The 21,258-nt window shown below is 43.5% G+C and overlaps 1 protein-coding gene across 8 annotated transcripts in view; it reads left to right on the top strand.

Annotated features, from left to right (window-relative positions):
• The window catches only part of CEP170B (centrosomal protein 170B), a 60,502-nt gene extending 43,577 nt beyond the window's left edge, over nt 1-16,925 (top strand). For 3 of the 8 annotated variants that reach the window (XM_056346403.1, XM_056346401.1, XM_056346407.1), the window contains 8 exons: nt 968-1,217; nt 3,375-3,534; nt 7,955-7,993; nt 8,555-8,698; nt 10,316-10,404; nt 10,935-11,028; nt 11,962-12,013; nt 12,712-16,925. In XM_056346403.1, the coding sequence (XP_056202378.1) occupies nt 968-1,217; nt 3,375-3,534; nt 7,955-7,993; nt 8,555-8,698; nt 10,316-10,404; nt 10,935-11,028; nt 11,962-12,013; nt 12,712-12,947 (1,064 nt within the window). In that variant the 3' untranslated portion in view covers nt 12,948-16,925. The remainder of the gene's footprint in view (nt 1-967; nt 1,218-3,374; nt 3,535-7,954; nt 7,994-8,554; nt 8,699-10,315; nt 10,405-10,934; nt 11,029-11,961; nt 12,014-12,711) is intronic. The other 5 variants (XM_056346408.1, XM_056346405.1, XM_056346404.1 and 2 more) reach the window with 4 other exon arrangements.
• Nucleotides 16,926-21,258: the final 4,333 nt, after the last annotated feature.

Here is a 21,258-nt window from a genome sequence, read left to right as displayed (position 1 = left end):
TTAGCTGTAGCTGAGATAGCAATGTCTAGGAATACTTTTTCCACTATACAGTAGTTATCTATAGTTTCTGCATCTTACATGCCAAATTTGTTATTTTTGTTTGTATGATCTATGATGCTTAATTTGCTTGCAGTGTTTCAGTGTTACAGTAATCTTGGTAACACATTGAAGGATTTAGGTGTTGTAATTTTAAGTAACTTGGCTGGTTCTGTGTTTGGTGGGTCTTCATTCTCCAGGGAAGGCCAGAAGGGAATGATGCGGTATCCATAGAGAGTGTAGTGAGGCAGCGAACACCGGGAGCCCAGTTTTCAAATAAGGACATCTTGATGCATCCCGTGCAAGGAGGACCTGGGTGTCTACAGATCTGCAGAACCAGTTGGGATAAGTGGGCAGCTTCCACTTGGCTCCAGGGGTTGGAGCTGGTCCTGACTGTGTGAACACTCTTTCTTGTAGTGTCAACAATGGTGATTTGCGAGGCAGGAGGTGAACGTGGGGGTGTGGACTCTTGCAAATAACACCAAGCTCCATAGTCTGTTCTTCACTCGCAAACCCCCTCCTTTTGCTTGTACTCGCAGCTAATTGCAAAGGTGTCTGCAGGCTTGAAAATTGGGCTCTTTTTAGAAAAGGACTTCTGTGGGGCTATGAGGAGTCTGAAACGTGTGCTGCTTACACACAGAGTTTCTGTGCATGGAAAGCCAAGTCTCTGGTAGTAATTTACTACACTGGAGTTGTTAGCATAGTCATTTTGCTTTTCCATTGGAATTTTCTACTCCAAATTTGCATAGTGAATGGGAGCCACAGAAGTGCTCAACTTTGAAATAAGCTCTCAGAATGTGCTGTTTAATTTAAAATCTGCACAGAAACTCTCCTTTCCTTGTGCTCTTGGGCTAGTTTTGTGTTAACCTTTTTGCGCTTTTGTAGTTATTTACTACTTTCCCTGGTCTGAAACCAATTCATTTTTTATAAGCATCGAGGCGGAGACCACAGGGTTCAGATTACACTTCTACTTCGGAGGAGGAATATGGCTCAAATCACAGCTCCCCTAAACACAAACGCTCCCATACTTCAACAGCCACACAAACACCGAGGATGCGTGGCTCTGGGCTCAGCAAGCAGAAGCACAATGGCAGAGAAACAGATGAGGATGAAGATTTCGATGACCACCCTGACCCCTACAACTTCATGGCGCAAACAGCAGAGATAGCAGAAATAGCCAGGTGAGGTGGGGCTTTACGTGTTGACTCACGTGTTGGAAATGGATTGAGTTTTCCCTGGTGTTCAAACCCAACCCAGGTGTGGAGGCAGAAGGAGAGGCACTCTTCCTGTTGTTTGTGTGTCCCCCATCTCCTTCATATCTGATTATTGATTAGGTAAGACTTGGAAGGTTTTCATGAAGTTTTACCGCCTTGAATGTACCTTCTCTCTGGAAAATGCCAAGGTGCAGGGTATTGTATCATGGCCTAGTTTCTTGTGCAAGCTGTGGATGGGTCTCCTCTTTTAGCTCAAAGTCTGTCAAAAGTTGGAACTGTTAGACCTGCTTACCTGCTCTCTGCTGGAAGCCAGCAGGTGAGCGGCTGGTGTGAACTGCCCTCATTCTCCGCAGAGGAACTCAGATGGATTAGTAAAGACTGAGTGTGTAAACTGTCAAAGCTGCTTTGCCTGGAGCCAGCAAGGGAGCAGTAGGCAGTTGCTGCAGGACAGAACCCTCTTTGCTTGGTACAATTGAATCCAGATCCGTCTAGGCCCTGTATATAAATGAGTCGTTGCTTAGCTTGATGGCCCTGGATACTGTGTCTACTGGTGGTCTGATGGTTGCCCGGAGGACCTTGGTGGTAAAGCAAATAGATTCTTTTTTTAAACAGTGGCATTTGAGGTTTGACATCTCTAATATGCAACTGTGTTATGCCAACTTTCCAGAAATACTGGTCTCCCATTGTACTGGCCATACTTGAAATACTTTTGACTGAGGAAACTGTCTTCTGCCTGCTTTTGGTCAGCATTTCCATATGGCTTGCCACACTCATCTCGAAAGGGCTTTTCTTGCCTGAACCATTGCTATCAGGCTGCTGGAAACGTGTCAGCCTTCAAACTGGGCTGCATTACCGGTGCCGCACCAAGCGTGCATGTGGGAGACGCTGGCTTCCCTCCTCGCAGCATTCCTTGCATGGGAGAGCGCTTCTCGCAGCAGCTGTAAATAAAAGGTTGCATCAGACTTGTCTGGCGCTGCATGTTGCAGGGCTCGGTCACGGAGTCTGCTTCGTAATTGCAGTTCTGATTTCCGTTGCTGCTCCCAAATTAACTGGGAGGGGTTTACAGGAGTCAGACAGAGTTAAAAGGGAAAATGCCACTTGTTTACAGTAAGTGAATCACATAATGGATTGCCTTCCGTGACAGCGCTATACAGACCAGCAGGGAGAGGGAGCATCTTAGGCAGGCAGATCAAACTGCTTTGTATTAGTTCAATTATGCATTTTCTTCCCAAGGAAATATTTTGATGAACTGACAGTTTTATCATGTTGGTTGTTTTTTTCATTTGAAGAAGAAAGTGTCTTTCAGAGGAAGCAGGTTAGCTGTAAGATTGTTTCTTTTCTGAGACGCTTTTCTTTAAAATTACCACATCTGCTTTTGGTCTGAACGAGCTTTTTTTTAAGCTCTGCTAGCAACAATGCAGAGACAGAAACTGTTTTTGGGATCTAGAGCAAGTAGAGCAGTGTGCTGCAGTTGCTAAGTGTTAACTGGACAACTGTCAAGGGAGTTGAGGTTTTGAGACTTGGTTTCTGAAAACCAGATCCCTTAAGGTATGCCATGCTTACCCTGGTAACCCCTCAGCCCTTCTGGAGAACATGGAGGCAGATTTTGCTTTACAGCCTATACAACACAAGGAAGAAGGAAAGAAAATTTGAGGGTTTATTATTTAAGTAACAAAACAAAAAGGTGGTTTTTTTATGATATGGGCTTCTTAAGGGAAAACAAAGAAGTCCCAAGAAGAAAAACAGTTCTACCAAAAAAATCAAAAAAAACCCAAACCCAAAAAACCCCCTGAAGGAAGTAGAGTGGATGGGTGGGACAGCAATAACACTAAAGCTTCTGTGTGGATTGTCTCCAATACTTTCTGGTAGCATGTAGTCACTAGAATTTGCTTTTTATCAAATCTCTACTTCAAAGCACGGTTCAGGAGGGGAGGGGACTTATTTTGTGTGCAGCCAGAATGTTTCTCGGCACCCTGCCAAGGCACCCCAAAATAACCTGCTTTCCCTAGCCTCTGCAAAGGTTACAGTTCCCACAAATGTTTTATGGCTTCTCTTTTTATATTTTATGAATGTGAGGCTTGTATCATGTGTCCTAATGGCTCTGCTGCATGCCCCGTGCTTTAGACTCAGCCAAACCTTGGTGAAGGATGTGGCCATACTTGCCCGAGAGATTCATGATGTTGCCGGAGATGGGGACTCACAGAGTTCATCAGGGACGGGACCAAGCACCTCCCTCAGCTCTGTGCCCAACACTCCTGCTTCCACCATATCGGCCAGAGAAGAGGTAAGATCCCGAGTGACAGAAATCTCTGCCTTTGAATGCTCGTAAGTATGTGGGGCACAATTGTGGGGGGAGACCAGGGCAGCATCCCCAGTTGCTGCAGCACTGAAAAATCCTCATTCCCCATCCTCTTAAAAAGCACCACCAGCAAGACTGACTGCAGACTGTTTAGGGTGCTCTTTATTTTGCCCTCCTCTGTGCTAAAGCCGGCCTTGCCAAGAGGGAGCCCTATTTCCTAAAGATCTCATGGCCTCTGATTGGACTTTGGTCCCTGAAGTTTGCATCTGAGGAACAGGATGGTGTGTGCCGTTGTTCCAAGGAGCCAGAGCCTCTCGCCTTGTTCAGACAAGGCACTGACCATGTGCTCTGGCTACATGCTCTGTACCAGCTGTGTATTTTGTATCTCTGCTTTGGGCTTTCTGCCGGGGCTGTTGAAATGCTGGGCAGGTCTTACCTGAATCCCTTCCCTCCATCTTTGTGTCGTTGGGCGAGGCCAGGGACTCGCTCTCCAGCCAGAGTGTTGAGCAAGGAGAGCAGTTAGCTGGGGAAGTGTCTTCCAGCTCTTCAGTGGAGCTGTGGCATCCTCCTGGGCTGTGTAGCACAGTTTGTATGCACTGGAGTGGGGAGAAGAGAAGTAATTTCTTAATTCGGCTCACCAGTGCTGTGGCACAGGGACTCAGCTCAGACTTGGCTGCAAGGTCACCAGGAGGCTTCAGCTGCTAAATGCTGCTGTTTAAATCTAAATTCTCTCCTGTCTACCACCATCGTGGGCTTAAAAAAATACACAGCTTGCTCTTGTCTGCTGTTCAGATGGGCCTTTTGGCCCCCTGTTGTCTCACTGTTGTAAGCATTGCAGGCCTGTCCTAAGCAGGCTTCAGAGCTGAGGACCAAACCCGTCACCCTCTAAGGGAGTACTTGGAGGCCCTGTGACCCTGCTGTGATCATCACTGTGACCCTGCTGTGATCATCACTGTGACCCTGCTGTGATCATCACTGTGACCCTGCTGTGATCATCACTGTGACCCTGCTGTGATCATCACTGAAGGTGCAAAACAAAATTTTAGGGAGATTACCAGAAGATCAGGGAGTGTGGCTGTGTTAAGCCAAGGTCAGCTGCAGCCTGCTCAGCAAGGTTTTTTTTTCCTGGGGCCCTTTGGAAGCCTCAGTGCACAAATGTTTCACAATAACATCAGGCTCTGAGATAAAGTTGTTCTGTTGCTTTGTTTCCTTGTGAGCGCCACACCCCCAAAACTGCCTTTTGTATTATTCTTTTCCGAGCAGTTCAGGTGACGTATCTACCTTACTTCTGACTTGCAAATGGAAGTTTGCTGTGGGTTGGTAATGCCCGTACTCCTGTTCCTGCCAGAAAAGCAGCATACCTACCTTTTTGTGGAGTGCCACTGAAGGGTACCACCGTAAGTCAGGTCATACAGAGGACTATGTCCTCTGCTGGTAGAGGAAGAGGCACCTGTGAAACGTGGCGTTTCTGCTCTGTGCAGAATGATGGGCTCCAAAGTGTGTGGTTGTGATGCTGAATGGCAGGATCACAAAGCCAGGATTGCTTGGACCCAAATTGAGGGCTTCTCTGCTACATGGCTTTGCGGCGCTGCTGGGTGGGACATGCCAGTCAGCCCCTTCAGGAGTATAAAAATAGTCAGGAGAGCAAATGTAGGGCTGTGCTGTAGGTAATGCTCCTGGCAGTACCCGCTGCTAGAGCAGTTTTTGAGATCTTGCAGTGGCGTGAAGGAAGAAGCAGTGGCAGGAGCCATGAAGACAGATAACCCTTGGTGTGTCCAGCCAGTGGTGGCTGAAACAGCCGTAAAGGCTTTTAACTAGACTCGCTCCAAATAAGGTTGTGTGATTTCAGCAGGGCCAGGTGCTGGGGGGTGTTTGAGTTACCCCCAAAATGCCACCATTCATCAGTGAAGCTGCCTTATGTTAGTGATAACCAGCAACAGGTTAAATAAGCAGGATTTCTGCTGGCTATGCTGAGATGTGGAGTTGAATCCCAGATAGCTTGGGATCCTGAACGGTGCATCCTAGGGGTCCAGTTATGAATGGGAGCAATTAAAAGAAATACGGGTTTAATAAATGTGCATCTCATCTTTGGAACTGGACTAGAATCGGCAGACATGCTTCCCTCAGTCTAAATACTGCTGAATTTGTGCCAACACAATTATTTTTGGTTTAATGCAGGGAAGTTGCTAGGAAATATCTGAAGATCAGTGTGTGCGATGCTAAGCGCTGTGAATTTTGTGTTTATTAAACAACTTTATATAAAATATTCTAAGAAATGACAGTGATGAGAAATAGCTGCTATAGTTGTAATAGCAGTGTATTGAAACACCTGATAAAAGGAAGTATATGAATAAGAACTGTTTGCTGTGTTTGACTGTTTCTTATACTGCTCTGGCTCCTGCAGTGTTGTATACCATTCTGCTAGTTCTTGACTTTCTACTGCTATTTATGCCTATTCTAATAAAGTGGGGAAGAATAAATGCTGATGCAAGAATCATTTTTAGGGTTTAATTCGTACCAGAAACTTCACTTTGGACCAGTGTGTGGGACAGCATTTCTCAGCCTCAAATGAATTGCTTTTTATATTCCTTTAAATATGAAATGTCCTCGTTTCAGCTGGGATAGAGTTAATTTTCTTTTTAGCAGCTGGTATAGTGCTGTGTTTTAGATTTAGGATGAGAGTACTGTTGATAACACATTGATGTATCAGTTGTTGCTGAGAAGTATTTACACTAAGTCAAGGACTTGTCAGCTTCTCATCCCACCCCAGCATCGAGCAGGCTGGGGGGCACAAGAAGCTGGGAGGAGACGGAGCTGGGACAGGTGACCCAAACTGGCCAGAGGAGCATGCTGTACCGTATGGCATCGTGCTCAGCGTATAAACTCGGGGGAAAGCTGGCCGGGCATCAGTCGGTGGGTGGTGAGCCATTGCATTGTGCATCACTGGTTTTGTATATTCTAATTCTATTATTACTATTATTATTCCTTCCTTTTCTACATTATTAAACTGTCTTTATCTCAACCAATACATTTTACTTTTTTCCCTAATTGTCTCTTCTGTCCCACTGAGTAGAGTGGAGTGAGTGAGCAGCTGTGTGGTGTTTAACTGCTGCATTGCACCATGACACAAAGCCTGGTTAAAGGTTAAAGTCATCAGTGTTCTCTTAAAAGTTAAGATGGAGCCTTAGGTGTAAACCTTATTCTTCATGTTCTGTCCTTTCAGGACTAGTGTTGGCTTGGATGTTTGCCAGGGAGGTTTTCAGTTTCCCCAATGCATGTTTGGGGTAGTTTTGTTTGGTTTTGTATCTTCAACTGTATAGTTTATAATAACCTAAATTCTTGGCATACTGAGTTAAGTACTGCTACAAATTAAGCAAAACCTCTTCAACCAACCAAACCAAACCAGAGTTCAGCAAGGGTGAAATCTTCATGAATCCTGTTTACCGAAGCTCCAGGTTGTTTGGGATGCCTTGGGTTGTTGGTGCGTAGGTTTTACAGGATCCAGCTTTCTACAGAGCTGGGCAGTCAAGAATTGCAGCTGCTGCAGGTGTAGTCAGGTGGGTCATTCCAAATCACTGGCCACTTTGCAAATTTTGGCTCTGTGTGAAATTCTTTTAGTTGGTCCTTTTTTAAAGTTGATGACGTATAGCAAAAACTTCAGAGCCCAATTTAGTTTCTGAAGTTATTGTTTAACTTAATACTGGTATTGGTATGACTAGAGGAAATGTTTGTGGGCGTGACAGAACAGAAAGCGTGAGAAGAGTCCAGGTCACACATGAAAATCTCCTGGTTGTGGTGGAGCTGGTGCTGTCCTCGCTGTGTTTTCAACTGGTTGTGCTGAGAACTGCTGGACTGTAGGAATATCTCATTCCTTCCTGATGCTGTTTCACTGCCGTAAGCAGCCTAACTTACTGGTTCTGCACTTCATGAAAGGATGCTTACAGAAGAGAAGCTTTATTAGCTAAGCGTTTTTGGCTTTTGTGCCCCTGTACCATAATATTTCATACCTTCTGCGTGTGTATAACCCAAGTGCTATTGCACAGAGCGTGGGGAGCCTGAACCTTGGATGGCACATGGTTTCCTCGCAAGAGCTGTGTGCTTTGCCAACCAAAGAGCCTCCTGGCCGTATGTTTAGCCCGTTCTTTGTGCTTGGAGGGCTGCTGGATTTCACTTGGCACAGTCCGTTTCCAAGTAACTGGGGAGCTGCCTGAGACCGCCTCTGCAGAACTGGTTGGTGACCAGGACGCGGGCTTCAGTGCATGCCAGGGGTGGGCATTGAGTGCTGGTCCTCGGGAATCTGCTTTTGGGAATGTCAACCCCAAATAACCCCAAACCATGTGTTCTCTGATACTTGCTGCCACAGTCACTCACTAGCATTGATCTCTTTGTTTCTGTTTTAACACAGATTGCTCGTAGATCTTTTCGGCTGGCATATCCATCTCAGGTGCACTTTCCATCCCATTATTTTTGTATCTCTGTCTTGTCGCTGTTACTTTCCTGCCCTTCTTTTAGAGGTTTTGTCTGTCAGTCAACCAAACAGGAATAGCTGTTTTATCTTTTCTGTTCTTCCTGTTAATTAATTTGCATTATCAGTGGTTTTGTATTGCTTTTTCATCTCTTCCATGTGTTACTAATTGGTTTCTGATTAATTTTAGTGTGGCTTTAATGTTGCGTTGATAAATTAAAACATGAGATATGGGAATACAGGACCTTTTTGAGTTTTAGCTAAATTCAAAAAAGGCAAAGATGTACTTTTCAAGTACACGTGCAAGATTCAAAATTATAAAATAACCCCACTGAGTTCAGTAGGATGACTCCAGTGGGTAGACATGCTTGCAGGATTGGGGTCTAGTAATTTGCTTAGGAACCCATACCTGTCTGAACAAGACTTAAATGAATCAGTGTTCCTCTGGGGCTTGCCTGAAAATCTGCAATACCTGCAGTGAGTGCCTGTGTGCCTCCTTCCCTACTAATTTTTAATGACTCATTACTCATTATTTCCAAGTTGGTGCAGCACATTCCAGAAGCAAGTCTGAACTACCAGAAAGTGCCTCCAGGATCAGTGGAACTGAAGGATTTTGACCAAAATATGAACGATAATAGAGAAGAGGATGCTTCAAGAAAAACGAGGACAAGAAACCGTGAGGAGGCAGGCCACCTTTTTCTTTACTTTATATATGACATTGCTTTAAGCTGCAGTATGTATACCTGTTCTTTCTAAGCTGCCAAAAGAGGCAACTCAAAAAAAAAAAAACCCCACAAAAAACAAAAAACCCCAAAAAACGCAAACCAAAAACAAAAACAAAACCAAAAATACCTGTCAAGAGCCCTGAATTGTAGGTATAGAAACAGTGTTTAAAAAAGAAAAAAAAAAAAAAAAAAAAAAGATTCACCCTTCTTGACGATGCTGACTGGAAGTTTCCTTTTCTGTGTAAAACTCCACTAAAACCTGAGGCTTGGTCACTTGTTTTTCGGGAGGAGGCATTCAGTGTCGGATTCGGGAGGAGGCATTCAGTGCCGGAGCCTACTTAGGCTGTTTCACTTCTATTTTAGAGAAAAACACCAAAACCTTAGCTTTGAAATCTGCAGCACTGATAGTTTAATGGCACCTTACTTTTCTGCAACTGGCATCCTGGTTAGAGCTGCCCATGGAGCAGCAGTGGCAGAATCTGGACCTTAGGAGGAGTTTCTGCAGCTGGGCTGGAGTGCTGTAGCACACCTGGCTTGCTGTGCCATGCCGTGCAGAGAGCAAGCCACTTGTTCTGATTTGCTTCCTCCAACATACGCAATTTGATGCGATTCTTCTGGGCTGAGAGAGCAAGGTGACCTGGAAATCACTGTGATGATGCTAAGGGGTGAGGAAGACTGGCCTGAAACTTGAGGCTGGGGATGGTGCTGGGCTGAGGGGTAGTGGGGTGATGCGGCAGGAGAGTGAAGTGCAGGCTGCTGCTGCAACGCTCGGCTGTTGCTTCTGCTTGCTTTCTGCCTGCTGGCTCTGGTTGGGAAGGAAAAGCTGAGGCAGAGCAGGCAGGAGGGGAGAGCTGGACCAGCACAGTCACTGCGCTGCTCTGGAGGAGGAGTGTGACTGAGCCGGGCTAACGAAGGGGGAAATTGGGCTGAGCCCCTGGTACTGGTACTGCCCCTGCCCTGCCCCTGACTTCGAGCAATCCCTCACTTCCATGTGGAGAGGTGCCAAGGCTGAATAAAAGGTGCAGGTTCAAAGTGCCACCAGCTGATGTGGGCTTTCCTGGCAGAAGCCCGGGGGCTCTGCTGAGCCACAGGACTTGAATATTTGGGGGTTGGTGAGTTGTTGTTGTGTATTTTAATAAAGCAGAATGTAACATGGTGGGATACTTGGCTGCGAAGGTGGCTTGAACCCATATAAATAACAGTAGATTGTTTCAGTGCGACTGCTTGTGGGACTTTTTTGCATTGTAATTTGGCTTTTGAGGGCTTTTGGTGGGGGGAGGTGCCTGTGAGGCTTGGAAACTCTTAAGCTTTTTCTTTCAGAAATGCTTAAGTAGTTACCTTACTGCAGACAACTCTGTCTCTCTGTCTCTAGAAAAAAAATCTGAACAAGTTAGTATTAATCTTTTTTGCCAAAGTGCTGCAACAAAGCCACACGTCATCTTAATCTCCTTTGAGCTTCAAGTATCGTCCACATAAATGAAGACGTTTGAGTGGAGATTGTTTGTTGTAAAAAAAATTCCATTTTTGTAATACGCCGCTTTTGCTGAAAGTTCTCTGATTTGCCCCTATGTTTTAGGTCATCTTTGACAATCTGATGTTGAACCCAGTGTCCCAGTTATCACATACGATCCGTGAAAATACAGAAAATCTAGCTGAAAAAATGAAGTAAGTAACTTTTTATCCCTGGCCTGAAATGTTGACTTGCTGCTGAGTTTGTTGATTTACAGTTGTGGAAGATAGTACATTGTCTCCTTGGAAAGCAGGGAATCTCGATGTAGGAAACTGTGTGTGAATGAGGGGAAATATGATTATTTGCCGTGTCTTTTCCTCATATGTTTGGCCTTTGGAGTTTTAATGATGGATTTGTAATGCTTCTTGATGCCTTAACTTTTAAATGTTGCCTGTGCAAAGCTACAGCAGAAAATCGGTGGATTCTCTCCTCTTTCCTTTTCTGTCCCGAGTCTCTCAGAAAGCCTGCAGGTCACCAAGTTTGTGAAATCTCTCCATACCTTGTTGTTGCTCTAGAAGGCACCAGTTAGGGAAGGACTTTAGATTGTTCCTAAATCAACTAAAAGGTGCTTTGTCCAGTTGCTAATCCACTAATCTTTGTTGCCACGTCTTGTGATAATGAAGTCTTTTAAACAAGCAGCTTTTGAATGGCAACTTTAAGACCTGCTCTGCTTCTTGTGCTGCAGGATTCTGTTTCAAAACTCAGAAAGCACCTGGGAGGAGATGGAGGCCAAAATTAATTCAGAAAATGAAGTGCCAATTCTGAAGACATCAAACAAGGTAAGACCATGCAAACAAGTGAAATACTGAAGGCTTTTGTCCATGAAAGCTTTGTAAGAGACCAAAACAACAACCTCTGGCCCTTCTCAAATCTGTTTCTGAAATTACTAGTCCATTTGCATGTGTTGAACTGCTGTGTGTTGTTGCTGTTTGAAATGTGACAAAGTGAATTCCTTCAGCTGTTGTGTTTCACGAGCTCTTATCCTCTCCCTTCTGTGGTTCATCTTCAAAGACCCAGCCCCTTAACAGATGTTCAAATTCAGGGTCATTAAGCCTCATTTAAACATCTACCAAAGCATCACCTACCATGTGGTTGCCACAGCTTCAGTTGTAGACAGGTGGTTATCATGAACGTTTGTTTTCTTCACCTGTAACAGTTTAATAATATGGCAATAAAAAAGCTTCAGCCCTAGGGTGTTGTCTGTGCTCTTGTGACCTCCTGTTGTCATTGATGGGGACTGCCAGTAAGGATTTAAGGACACTCATGGACCCAACAAACACGGCTGATGCTAGTGTACGTGTAACACTCTGCGGGACCTGTGTGGCTGGGTGCTACCACAGTATAGATGTGGCCAGTTGCTTTGTCTGGTCTAGGAGTTGAGTTCACAAGTAATCTTCCAATATTTAGTGTTAAAGAGGATGTGGGGGAGCCTTTTTACAGTTAATCTGGCTAGCATCTCAAACCTAAAAAATCTCTGTGACTGTGAATTGGGTGGTGTGGTAGCGCATGGTGAAATGATGCAGAGCAGAGGTCCCTGTGTACTGACCAAGTGCACCTCGATACAGATACTAGCTTTGTCTTTTCTGTTAAACAAGCAAGGTTGGAATGGACTTTGAATCTTATTGATCAGATGAGGCAGAAGGATTAAGACTAGATTCCTTCGACAGTTGAGTACTTTGCTTAATTTCCCATTCTGATGCTTTTCTTTCTAGGAAATCAGTTCTATCCTGAAGGAGCTGAGAAGAGTTCAAAAACAACTTGAAGGTTGGTCATTTAAAGTGTTCTTTTTGTCTCTCAAATGCCAGTAAGTTGCACAAAATAATATGACTTGATTTGCCAGTGAAAGCTGGGAAAGGATGCAGAAATTTAGTTTGTTAGCACAGTGCTCTCTGTTGAGTGTGCATATGGAATGAACAGTAGATTTATCTTGTGCTGCCAATTTTTAAGAAAATTGTTGACTTTTGAAATGTGGAAGCTGTTGCTGTGGAAATGCTTTGTTTGTGGTAATTAGCATATTCCCATAACGTGAACTGACAAAGGTCTGTTCTGCTGAAATAATATTTAGCAGCTCTTTCAGCCAATAAGCTGTACTGTGCTTTTTGGACTTGAGTTTTGCACATGGATCTGTGCAGTAGAAAAGGCAAGACAAGCTCTTGCATTGTCTAGAATATTAATCAAGGCATACATGCGTCATTTTGGGTCCTGCTAAAAGCTTGCCCTTTGGCTGCTTTAGTTTGTTTTCTCCAATTTAACCAGAAAGTTGAGTGTCCTGTAGCTTCAGTTTGGGACAAGTTTTGGTTGTTAAAGCTGCTTAGGCTTGAAGGTACTAATGAAGAAAATACTATGACTAAAATGAATGCAAGTGCTGCCTGCAGTTCTGCTGCCTTCATTTTATTTAGAAACTCTGCTGAGTGCTGCTAATATGTCTGTGTATGTCTCTTTTTCTTCTTCCCCCTCCCCAGTCATAAATGCTATCATTGACCCTACTGGAAACTTGGATGTAGTTGCCAGTAACAAAGCATCTTCTGCTGCTAAGCAATCTACAGCCACTAAAGTCAGGACTGCTAACGCTTCTGTGTCCACACTGGAGACTTTGTCCCCAGCACAGATGAGAAACTACACACAGAAATCGAACTGTGGGTCTTCTAGCTTACAAGATTCGAATTTCATTCCTGATGGAGAGAAATATGTGATCTGATACAATATTTTGTATTGCTATCATATTGTAATCTACTGTCGCATTAGTATTGTGTATGAGTGGTTTGTGGACAGTTTGTGTGGAGCAGTTGTTTAGATTGCTAACACGTTGCACAAAAAAAAATAATCTATGCTGTGAGGGTGAATGGAAAGTCTGTGTATGCCTTTTAAACAAGACTAGCACTGTGGAGCAGCACATATTCAGCATAGAGGCAAACTGATTTTAGAAAATTACTCAGTCTTGCAGTGTGCCATGAGAAAACAGGCTTTGCATATGCTCCATTCAATACTGCCGAAGCTAAAGTGTTCTTGCATTGGCCTGTTTATAATTATTCAGTTGTAATGAGGCGTAATTTAAAAAAAAAACAACACCACTTTTTTGGTACTATGTTTGGTTTGGTTTTATTTGTTTGATTGGTTTTTTTTAAGTGTATAAGTGAAGCATTACAACTCTGTTGGAATCGATGTGCAAATCCGACAGAATGATCGTGCAATATTGTGGGTTTCTAGGAGAAACTCTTACTACAGTTGTGTGAGAAGTCCTTTTTGGCAATCATAAAAAGGCAACCACACTGAAGTTGTGAATCCTTCTTTTTCAGTCCAAAAACCAGAATGTGACAGAATAAACCCTTTGTTTTCCTCTTGGGAAAGTGTAAAATTTAATAGTGGTATGAATGTAAAGACTACTAATACAGTTACTATTTTTGATGATGTTTCAGGCCCAAAGTTTGGGCAGGTACAAAAATTCAGATTTTACAGTTTAGCTTGCCAAATTTTCATGATTTTGGTACAAAAGCTGTCTTGAAGCTGCCTTTTTTTGGTTGTGGGTTTGTTGGTTTTTTTGTGGTTTTTTTTTTAAATATACAGACTTTTTACAATGAGCTAGCTACAAATGCTCTTGGCTGGGCCAAAGACTAAGATGTTTGCAATTAGCTAATTGCTAAGAAAAACATCTGTTCCAATGGCTCATGTAATAAACACAATTGCACAGTTGCTGTGAACTAGCGTTCACTTGACAGCACTGAAAATACAATGGCTTAAATGTAGCTCCACCTTTATGGCTAGTTCTGCTACAAATTTTTTTTCAATGCAAAAGTGCTTGAAGACCACCGTTCTGTGGTATTTCTCAGAAACTATTCAACAGTGTCAAGCGCTTGGTACATTTGGGATTTTTGTCTGGATTTTATTTTTGGTCTGTTATAATCCTAGAAACACTAAGGATTGGGTGCAGTTGCACTGAGCAATTTCTCATTTAAAGTTGTTTTTTGTGTTCTGTCTTTCTGTTAAACTGCAAAACACTAAGCAATTTTTGTTACTTTAAGGACAAAAGTTTTGCTTTTGAGGGGACCTCTTCCAGACGTGTTTGCTCCCAGTTTTCTCTGTCTTGTATCAATTCCTTTTTCATTCTTCCTGGTCAATAAACAGTAATCAGGTAAAGAAATTCTTTTGTAGCCATGGAGGATATGCTTACTGGGAAAGGTGAGCAGATGAGTTCCACTTTGCCCTCATACAGTGTATAGTTTAACCAGTGAAAATGGTTTCCCAAGCTTGACTGCTTCTTGTGTGCTGGCTTTATATTTTGGGGTGGGTAGTGGATTCCTTAGTTAGCTTCAGTAGTTACCTGAGCTTTTCTGCTAGAATATTGTAACAGTGAGAACCTGTTAAAATAATTTAAATAAATAGGGATGCTCACAGAGTGTTTAATCTTACTAGTGAAGACCATGATCGCTTTCCTGGTGAAGCCAGAGGGAGCTTTCTAGTAATTTCAGCAGAAACAGGATTGTTCCCAAAATGGGAGTATGCCATCAGGCCATTAGTTTCTTTTGAGCGTGCAAGATTGCTGGCTAGTAAACAATAGGTGCAATTATCTTTCCAAGATTTCCAGTAGGTTTTAAGACTCATCTGCTTATGTGGAGATGCTGTTCCTTGAAGAAATCTGCTGGATTTCACGTAGATGAGTGCAGAATAAAAAAAGAACTTGCCCTTGGTGTTCTTCTGCCTGTAACATATGCACTATCTGAATGTGTTCGTTCAGTCATTTATTCTGATCTGTCTTTTCTTGAAATACCTGACTCTGTCCTTGATGAATATCGTAAGTGTTGGCATTGTTCCTGATATGAGACACAACTTTTCAAGCCCTTGGTTAGGGTTTGAACCGAACAGGTGCTACCCTAACTCACTAGGAGTTGCAGGACCTTCACAGATAAGGTGTTGGTGTTGGTTTCCGTTTTGCTGTAGACACAAGTGAATTACTCAGACATCTTTTTTATTATTATTTGTTAACAATGTTTCCACATCTTCATGGCTATGCTCTTGTGGATTATTTTTTTTTCTCTACATGTCCTTGATGGAAGTTCTTTTTACTTTCACTTAAAAATTGCTTGATTCTTCTTTCATTGATGAACACATCAGGGGTGGATTTTCTTCCTTGGTTGCTCTGTTCTGAACTTGAGGCAGCGCCCACAGACACCTTACATCAATTAAATCAACCCACAAAATATGGTACCTCTTCAAGTGACTAAAGATGCAACAGTAGGTGTCTGTTAGAATTCGGATATGTGTGTGTGAAGGCGGGGAGGATGCCCAGCTTGATTTGTTTGTGAATCAGCCAAACTGTAAAATGTTTCTGTGTCCTGACACAAAGTTCATCCTTGGATCTTTGCAGTTAAAACTGTTTGCTAATCAACGATGACATGCAACATATTTTTTCTTGCATTCACTGCTTCTGAAGTACACCCCGTTCGCACTTGCCTGCTCCAGATAAGCCAAAGAGCTAGCCACTTGACTATTACTCCTTCACTGATTGTTCATTCTTACAAGCAGTACTGTATGCAACCATGCAAACACCTCTGCGCGGCTCCAGTGTGACTCTAACGGGTGTGTAGTGGTGTATCGGGGTGGCCCAGGGTCAGTCCACAAGATACCTGTTGGCTTCCATCAGCTATGGATGGGCCTTGCATTGAGCTTGACAGGGGTGACACTGACCATACCATGTTGCTTTCCTGTGTTTTGTATCTGACTAAAGAAATGTAACAAAGGGTGGGATTTTCAAAGTCTTAGGGAAGCAGGTGCTCAGGTCATTTTGGGTTTCCATATGCTTTGGGTGCCTGATGCCATAAGTACCTTTCAAAATCCCAGCCCTCAGCTCTTCCACTATACTTGAAAACAGTGTTCTCAGTTCGATGCTTTCAGATGTTAAAAACTTACTCTGTTCTGATTGTGTGAATGTAAATTCCTGGGAGGATGTGTACAAGCTTTGTGAGCGAGGACCTAACTGTATCTATGGTGATGTCATGTCATGGTCATGCTCCAAGAGGAAAGAACGTCTGCATCATCTTTGAGTATTTTAGTAAAGGTACAACTAATGGAATGTTTACATACAGCCTACTGAAAAAAAAAAAAAAAAAAGAGGAGACGGAAAAAAAAGAAGATAAAGTGTAAAGTATTTAAGTGCAAGATTCTACTAGTTTTTTCTCGTCTTGCAGATCACAGTAGCTATTTTTGAAGTTCTGTAAATGTGTATAACTTTTGCAAAGACCAGACAGAACTACCTGTTCACTTTCGATGTGCCCTGTGCTGAATTGTGCCTATTTCACTCTCTGCTGTTGTTATGCTGCTGATTCTGCTGTTCTGAACTGTTCACTGGATCATTCCATTTGCATGCAACACAAATGCAAGCTGAGCTGTCTGAGAGTAAAGCTGAAACACGTTTGTATAACTTGAATCGATTAATGACTATCTCTGTTCCACACCCTCCTGAAATACTGTGTATAAAGTTGATTTGTTTCTCCTGCCCTGATTTTTTTTCTGCTTTTGTTTTTTTTTTTGAATGGTAATTTATTTTTGTTTGGATTATAGGCAGTATCTGTACATTTTGTTTCAAGGTGATATTGTGGATGTCTTTAAAAAAACAAATTGTTATTTTATATAATTTTATCATAAAGTTGCTCTAATAAATCATTCTTTTATCATGTGAAAATGGGTCTGGATTTCATGTGTTAATCTCGGGGGGAGTATGTATTGGATGGACTAAATTTTTCAACTGCCTGTTTACATTGGTGTTAAGTACAGTGTAATGGAAGAGTTGTCAGCAACAGAAGACACACAGTGCAGCTGGATCCATCCTGCTGACACCTACGCCTGGGGCAGATCCCTCTCCAATAGCACAGGGGTCCCTTTCCCTGCACCTGTACTTACAGGCTTGATGTCCCTGTCACTTGAGTGTGGTCTTACTGCTGAGTATGGTATGGTGATACTTGATTTAGTTTTTGGTACTGTTTTATTTCATTGCCATCATTAACAATGGAAGTTTAATCCAGCTTGGATATGATCATTTCCCAGCAGGTATGTGATTACAGAAAGACATCATTAGACTCACTCTTTTGCTCTCACATTATATATATATATGTGTATATATATTAGATATCTATATTAACATTTACATGTCTGTGAAATTATCTTGATTTTTCCCTTCATTCCATCACTGTCCTTCTTCCCTCCTGCAGTTCTTTCTGACCTTTGCATCCTTCCTGGCACTTTTGAAATAACGTTAATTCCTCCTTCCCCTCTGCGCAGCCTTCAGGTGCCTCCAGCCTCCCCCAGCCGGTTCAGTGCCACGTGGGATTCTGCCTCCGTACCCACTGCATTAGCACAGTTTCCATAGGAAGTAGAACGTGCATAGCTGACAAAAACATTGCATTGATTGCCAGCAGTAACTCAAACGTCAAGGAGGGGGAGGGAGATATTAGTACCTAACCAGGATCAGTGGGAGACTTCCCGTCCTCTGGTGACATTTGCATTACATCTTTGAACATGAGACCTTTTATGCTTAAAGTTTTAGGGAGGGATTTTGTGTTGAAAATAATTTAAACTTTAAAAATTCTTCTGCCTTTCTTAAGGAGGCTTCCTTATGCTTAGTTTGCGTGTGCGATGTCTGCAGAGAAGGGTTTCTGTGTACAGGGCTGGGTTACACTCTGAATTGCCTCTCCGCAGGCTTCCCCAGCAGTACTGAGTGGTATTTGAGTTGGGATGCTATGCCAAGTGCCCTTTTGAAATCAGTAGTACACCCACTTCATTAATTTTTAACAGTCTGACTGAATAAACAGAAGAGGTAGTGGAACTGTGGCCAAAACTATTTGCAGTGGAATGAAAGCTGCTATCTGGCAGAATGTAAAACTAAAGGATAGATGGCAAAAGTAGTGATCTCCTGTGTGTGTCTTCCTGCTGAGTGTTCAGCTGCAATCCTGCCTGCTCTTTAGCGTCCTCATCTGCCTTGGAAAATAGTCTGGCTCTCCACATGGGTGTAGAAGGGAACACCAGAAAGCGTTGCCTTCAGCAGGGTTTGCAGGATCTTTCCTTAGAGCAAAACTTTTAAGTCATTGGAGAGACACGTTGTCATCTTTTGATGTCGTGTGAAGATCTATCAATAGACACCATCTACTGGGTCCTGCCCACATGATGGTGTAAGAGGACCATGCCTTTTTCAACAGGGGCATTTGTGGACAGCTCAAGAGCAAAGCCCTGCTGGTCTCAGCTTTTCCTGGTAAGATGGGATTGGAGTGGGACACCAGTGGGTGGTTAGGCTGTGGGGTGGGCTCCTTTCCTTAGAAGAGGCAGAACCATTTGGACGCAGCCCTGTAGAGCCTTAGGGCACCTGTGTGCAGGAGCACACCTGATGCAGTTATCAAGAAGAAGTGGCTTATTTTAACAGATTGGCTGCTTAAGTTTCTGAATGATGTGGGTTGAACAAGGGAAGCTAAGAAAAAACAATGCAAGAAAACAGTGCTCACTAGGACTCTACCCTGTTAAAGTTTTGGGTTTTTTTCCTTCTCTGAACAGAAATTACTGCAAATACTGTACTTGCCAAAACAATTGGTGCCAGACAAGGCTTATTCAACAGCAACACTTCTGCCTTTGTCAACATCCACCTTGGAGGAACCATAGGAAATAATAATAAAAAAAAAAAAAAGCCACAAACCCAAAACGTGGCAATCCCCCTGACACCCGGGGGCACTTCATAGACAAGGAAAGATCCAGAGGCACAGGTGAAATTTGGTTTCAGTAAGAGGCTTGAGCAGAGCACTAACCATAGATAGCAGGTCACTGCTTTGGGTGGTACGTGTCTCCCAGGGAATGGATTTTCCTCCTAGCTACTGACAGCTGGGCAGGCTGGAAGAGGATGGGCTATACCACAGCCCATAACACACCTTCACCGCAGGCAAAGCAACCTCTGTGTAAGCAAGAAAAATGTTCTTTATCCTCAGGAGGATATGAGGACAGCAGTTGCATTGGGCCAGCGGTGTCTTGGGTTGCCAGGTACTTTGCAAATCGAACAGGAGGAGTGTAACTTTTGTAGTACAGCGCTGGAGGTGGTCAAGGCAGACGGCACCTGCTGAAGATTTCCCTAACACCTGTTGTCGCCCTTCCTAGGTGCGACTGGAGGGTGAGTGCCACACAGGAGTGACGAGACTGGGACAACAAAGGACTCTGCAATTACTTGGGCTATGCAAATCGCTGGGTTTGGGGGGTTTTTTTGGTTGTTCCCCCCCCCAGTTAAAATATTTTTGCATACAAAATGCATCTGAGAATCATATAATTTTAGGTTGAACAAAGTTATTCCGAATAAGTGTCAGATGTTTCAAGTCCATGGTTAGGTATTTTAGTGAATTTATTGGTTGGTGGTTTTGTTTTGGGGAGTTTGTTAATGGAATTTGAGTAAACCTTTAAAAGTATTTCCAAACAAAATAATCACAATTTTATTTAGACTTTCAAATTTTCTCTAGGCTTAACAGCTGAATCACTTCCCAATTCTTGACCTGAAATGACTTTTTCTCTTCCCGCCTCCCAGCTCATTTGAGTATACAATCTTTTGGCACAAAGTATAAATAGAGCATTTTTCTTTGCAAGTGTGAGGACCCTGGCTGTTCCTGCCTCCCATCCTTCTGTCGACTGTTGGTGTTTGGAGCCCAGCCGCCTAGTCCTTGTGAAATGGGAAACGTAGTTTTGTAGTAATCTCTGCAGCAGTGGCAATGTTTATGTCTATTATTAGCTCTCAGAGATGAGAACGTGTTAAACTGGCAGTTTCTTAGCGAACCTCCCGCACAGGCGTTAGAAGATCTTTCACTGTATCTTCCAGTGCGCCCTTCTAACAAACTGGAGGCCAAGCCTGCTTTTTGGAGGGTGTACGTTAACCATGGTGTGACATTCAACTGTACAGTGAGAGATGTATTTACCCAGTGTGGGGGATTGTGGCAAGTCAACCAGAGCAACCGGTAGAAGGTACCTTGTCTGAGAGACGGGGAAGGAGGAGGAATAAAAAAAGATTGCTTGTTTGCCTTGAAACTTGCCAGTCTCTTTCCTCCCTCTGATTGCATCCGTTGGTCAAATAAATCATGTTTTCCCCACAAACCCACTTCCATCCATAAAATGTCAGAGCTACAACGCTGCTAGTAAGATCAGAAATGCATAATTGATGTTAGGCTGATACGTGAGGTCAGGTAAGCAGAAGGAAAGTAGGCTTTTGCAAGCTGGAGAGGAGGAGGACGATGGGATTAATCAGTGCTGTAAGTGGTTAGAGAGCTGCCAAGGAGGAGGAGAAATACGGGTACTTTTTCTGGAAGCTGCTCTTCCCCCTGATATAACCCAGCCTCTCCCAGTTTAAACTAAACCGGTTATATTGGGGCAATAAATGATTAAGTCCTGAATGCCATATGAATGTGCTGCTGCTTGTGTGGTGTGATCCTGAACCCACTGAGGTCAGTGGGAGCTTTTGTGAGTTACGTTGGTGTAGGTCACGCCAGGATTTCAGTCTGCACGTAAACTGAGCTCGGTGGCTTGTGTCTAAGCTTGCTGATGTGTACAGCACGCACGCCAGCGTGAACTGATGAGGCGCTTGGCTGAAATACTCAACCTAGATGTTGAGCCTCTGAAGTCAGCAGAGGGACAGGGACACGTCCCAGGGCTGTCTGGACCTTCAGCATATTGCTTCACTGGAGCTGCCTCTTTTCCCTGACTGCAGGTGAAGCTTCAGTCAAGCAGGATCCTGTCTTCAGCTTTCTGGTAACCTGGTCTGAAGGGGTGGTGGTAGCCTCTGTGTTGTTTCTCAGTCCTGTATTTAGTAGAGATTTGGGGTGGCCCCAGTAGCAGGTCATCTGTGCGCAGCAGTAAATTCAGGAGAGCACTAGCTGGTCAGACAAGTGTCCCATCTGCTCCACCATCTTTCACTCCTGGCTCTCTGTGAGTTACTGCTTGTCTCTTGGTCCCAGGGGAAGGAGAGGATTTATGACATCTACAGCCTCCTTGAGGAAGGCCTC

This window comes from Falco biarmicus, chromosome 7 (genome assembly GCF_023638135.1).
Source record: "Falco biarmicus isolate bFalBia1 chromosome 7, bFalBia1.pri, whole genome shotgun sequence".
In the NCBI taxonomy this organism is placed as follows: Eukaryota; Metazoa; Chordata; class Aves; order Falconiformes; family Falconidae; genus Falco; species Falco biarmicus.
Note: the sequence above shows the minus strand (reverse complement) of the source record. Positions and strands in the feature narration are given on the sequence as shown.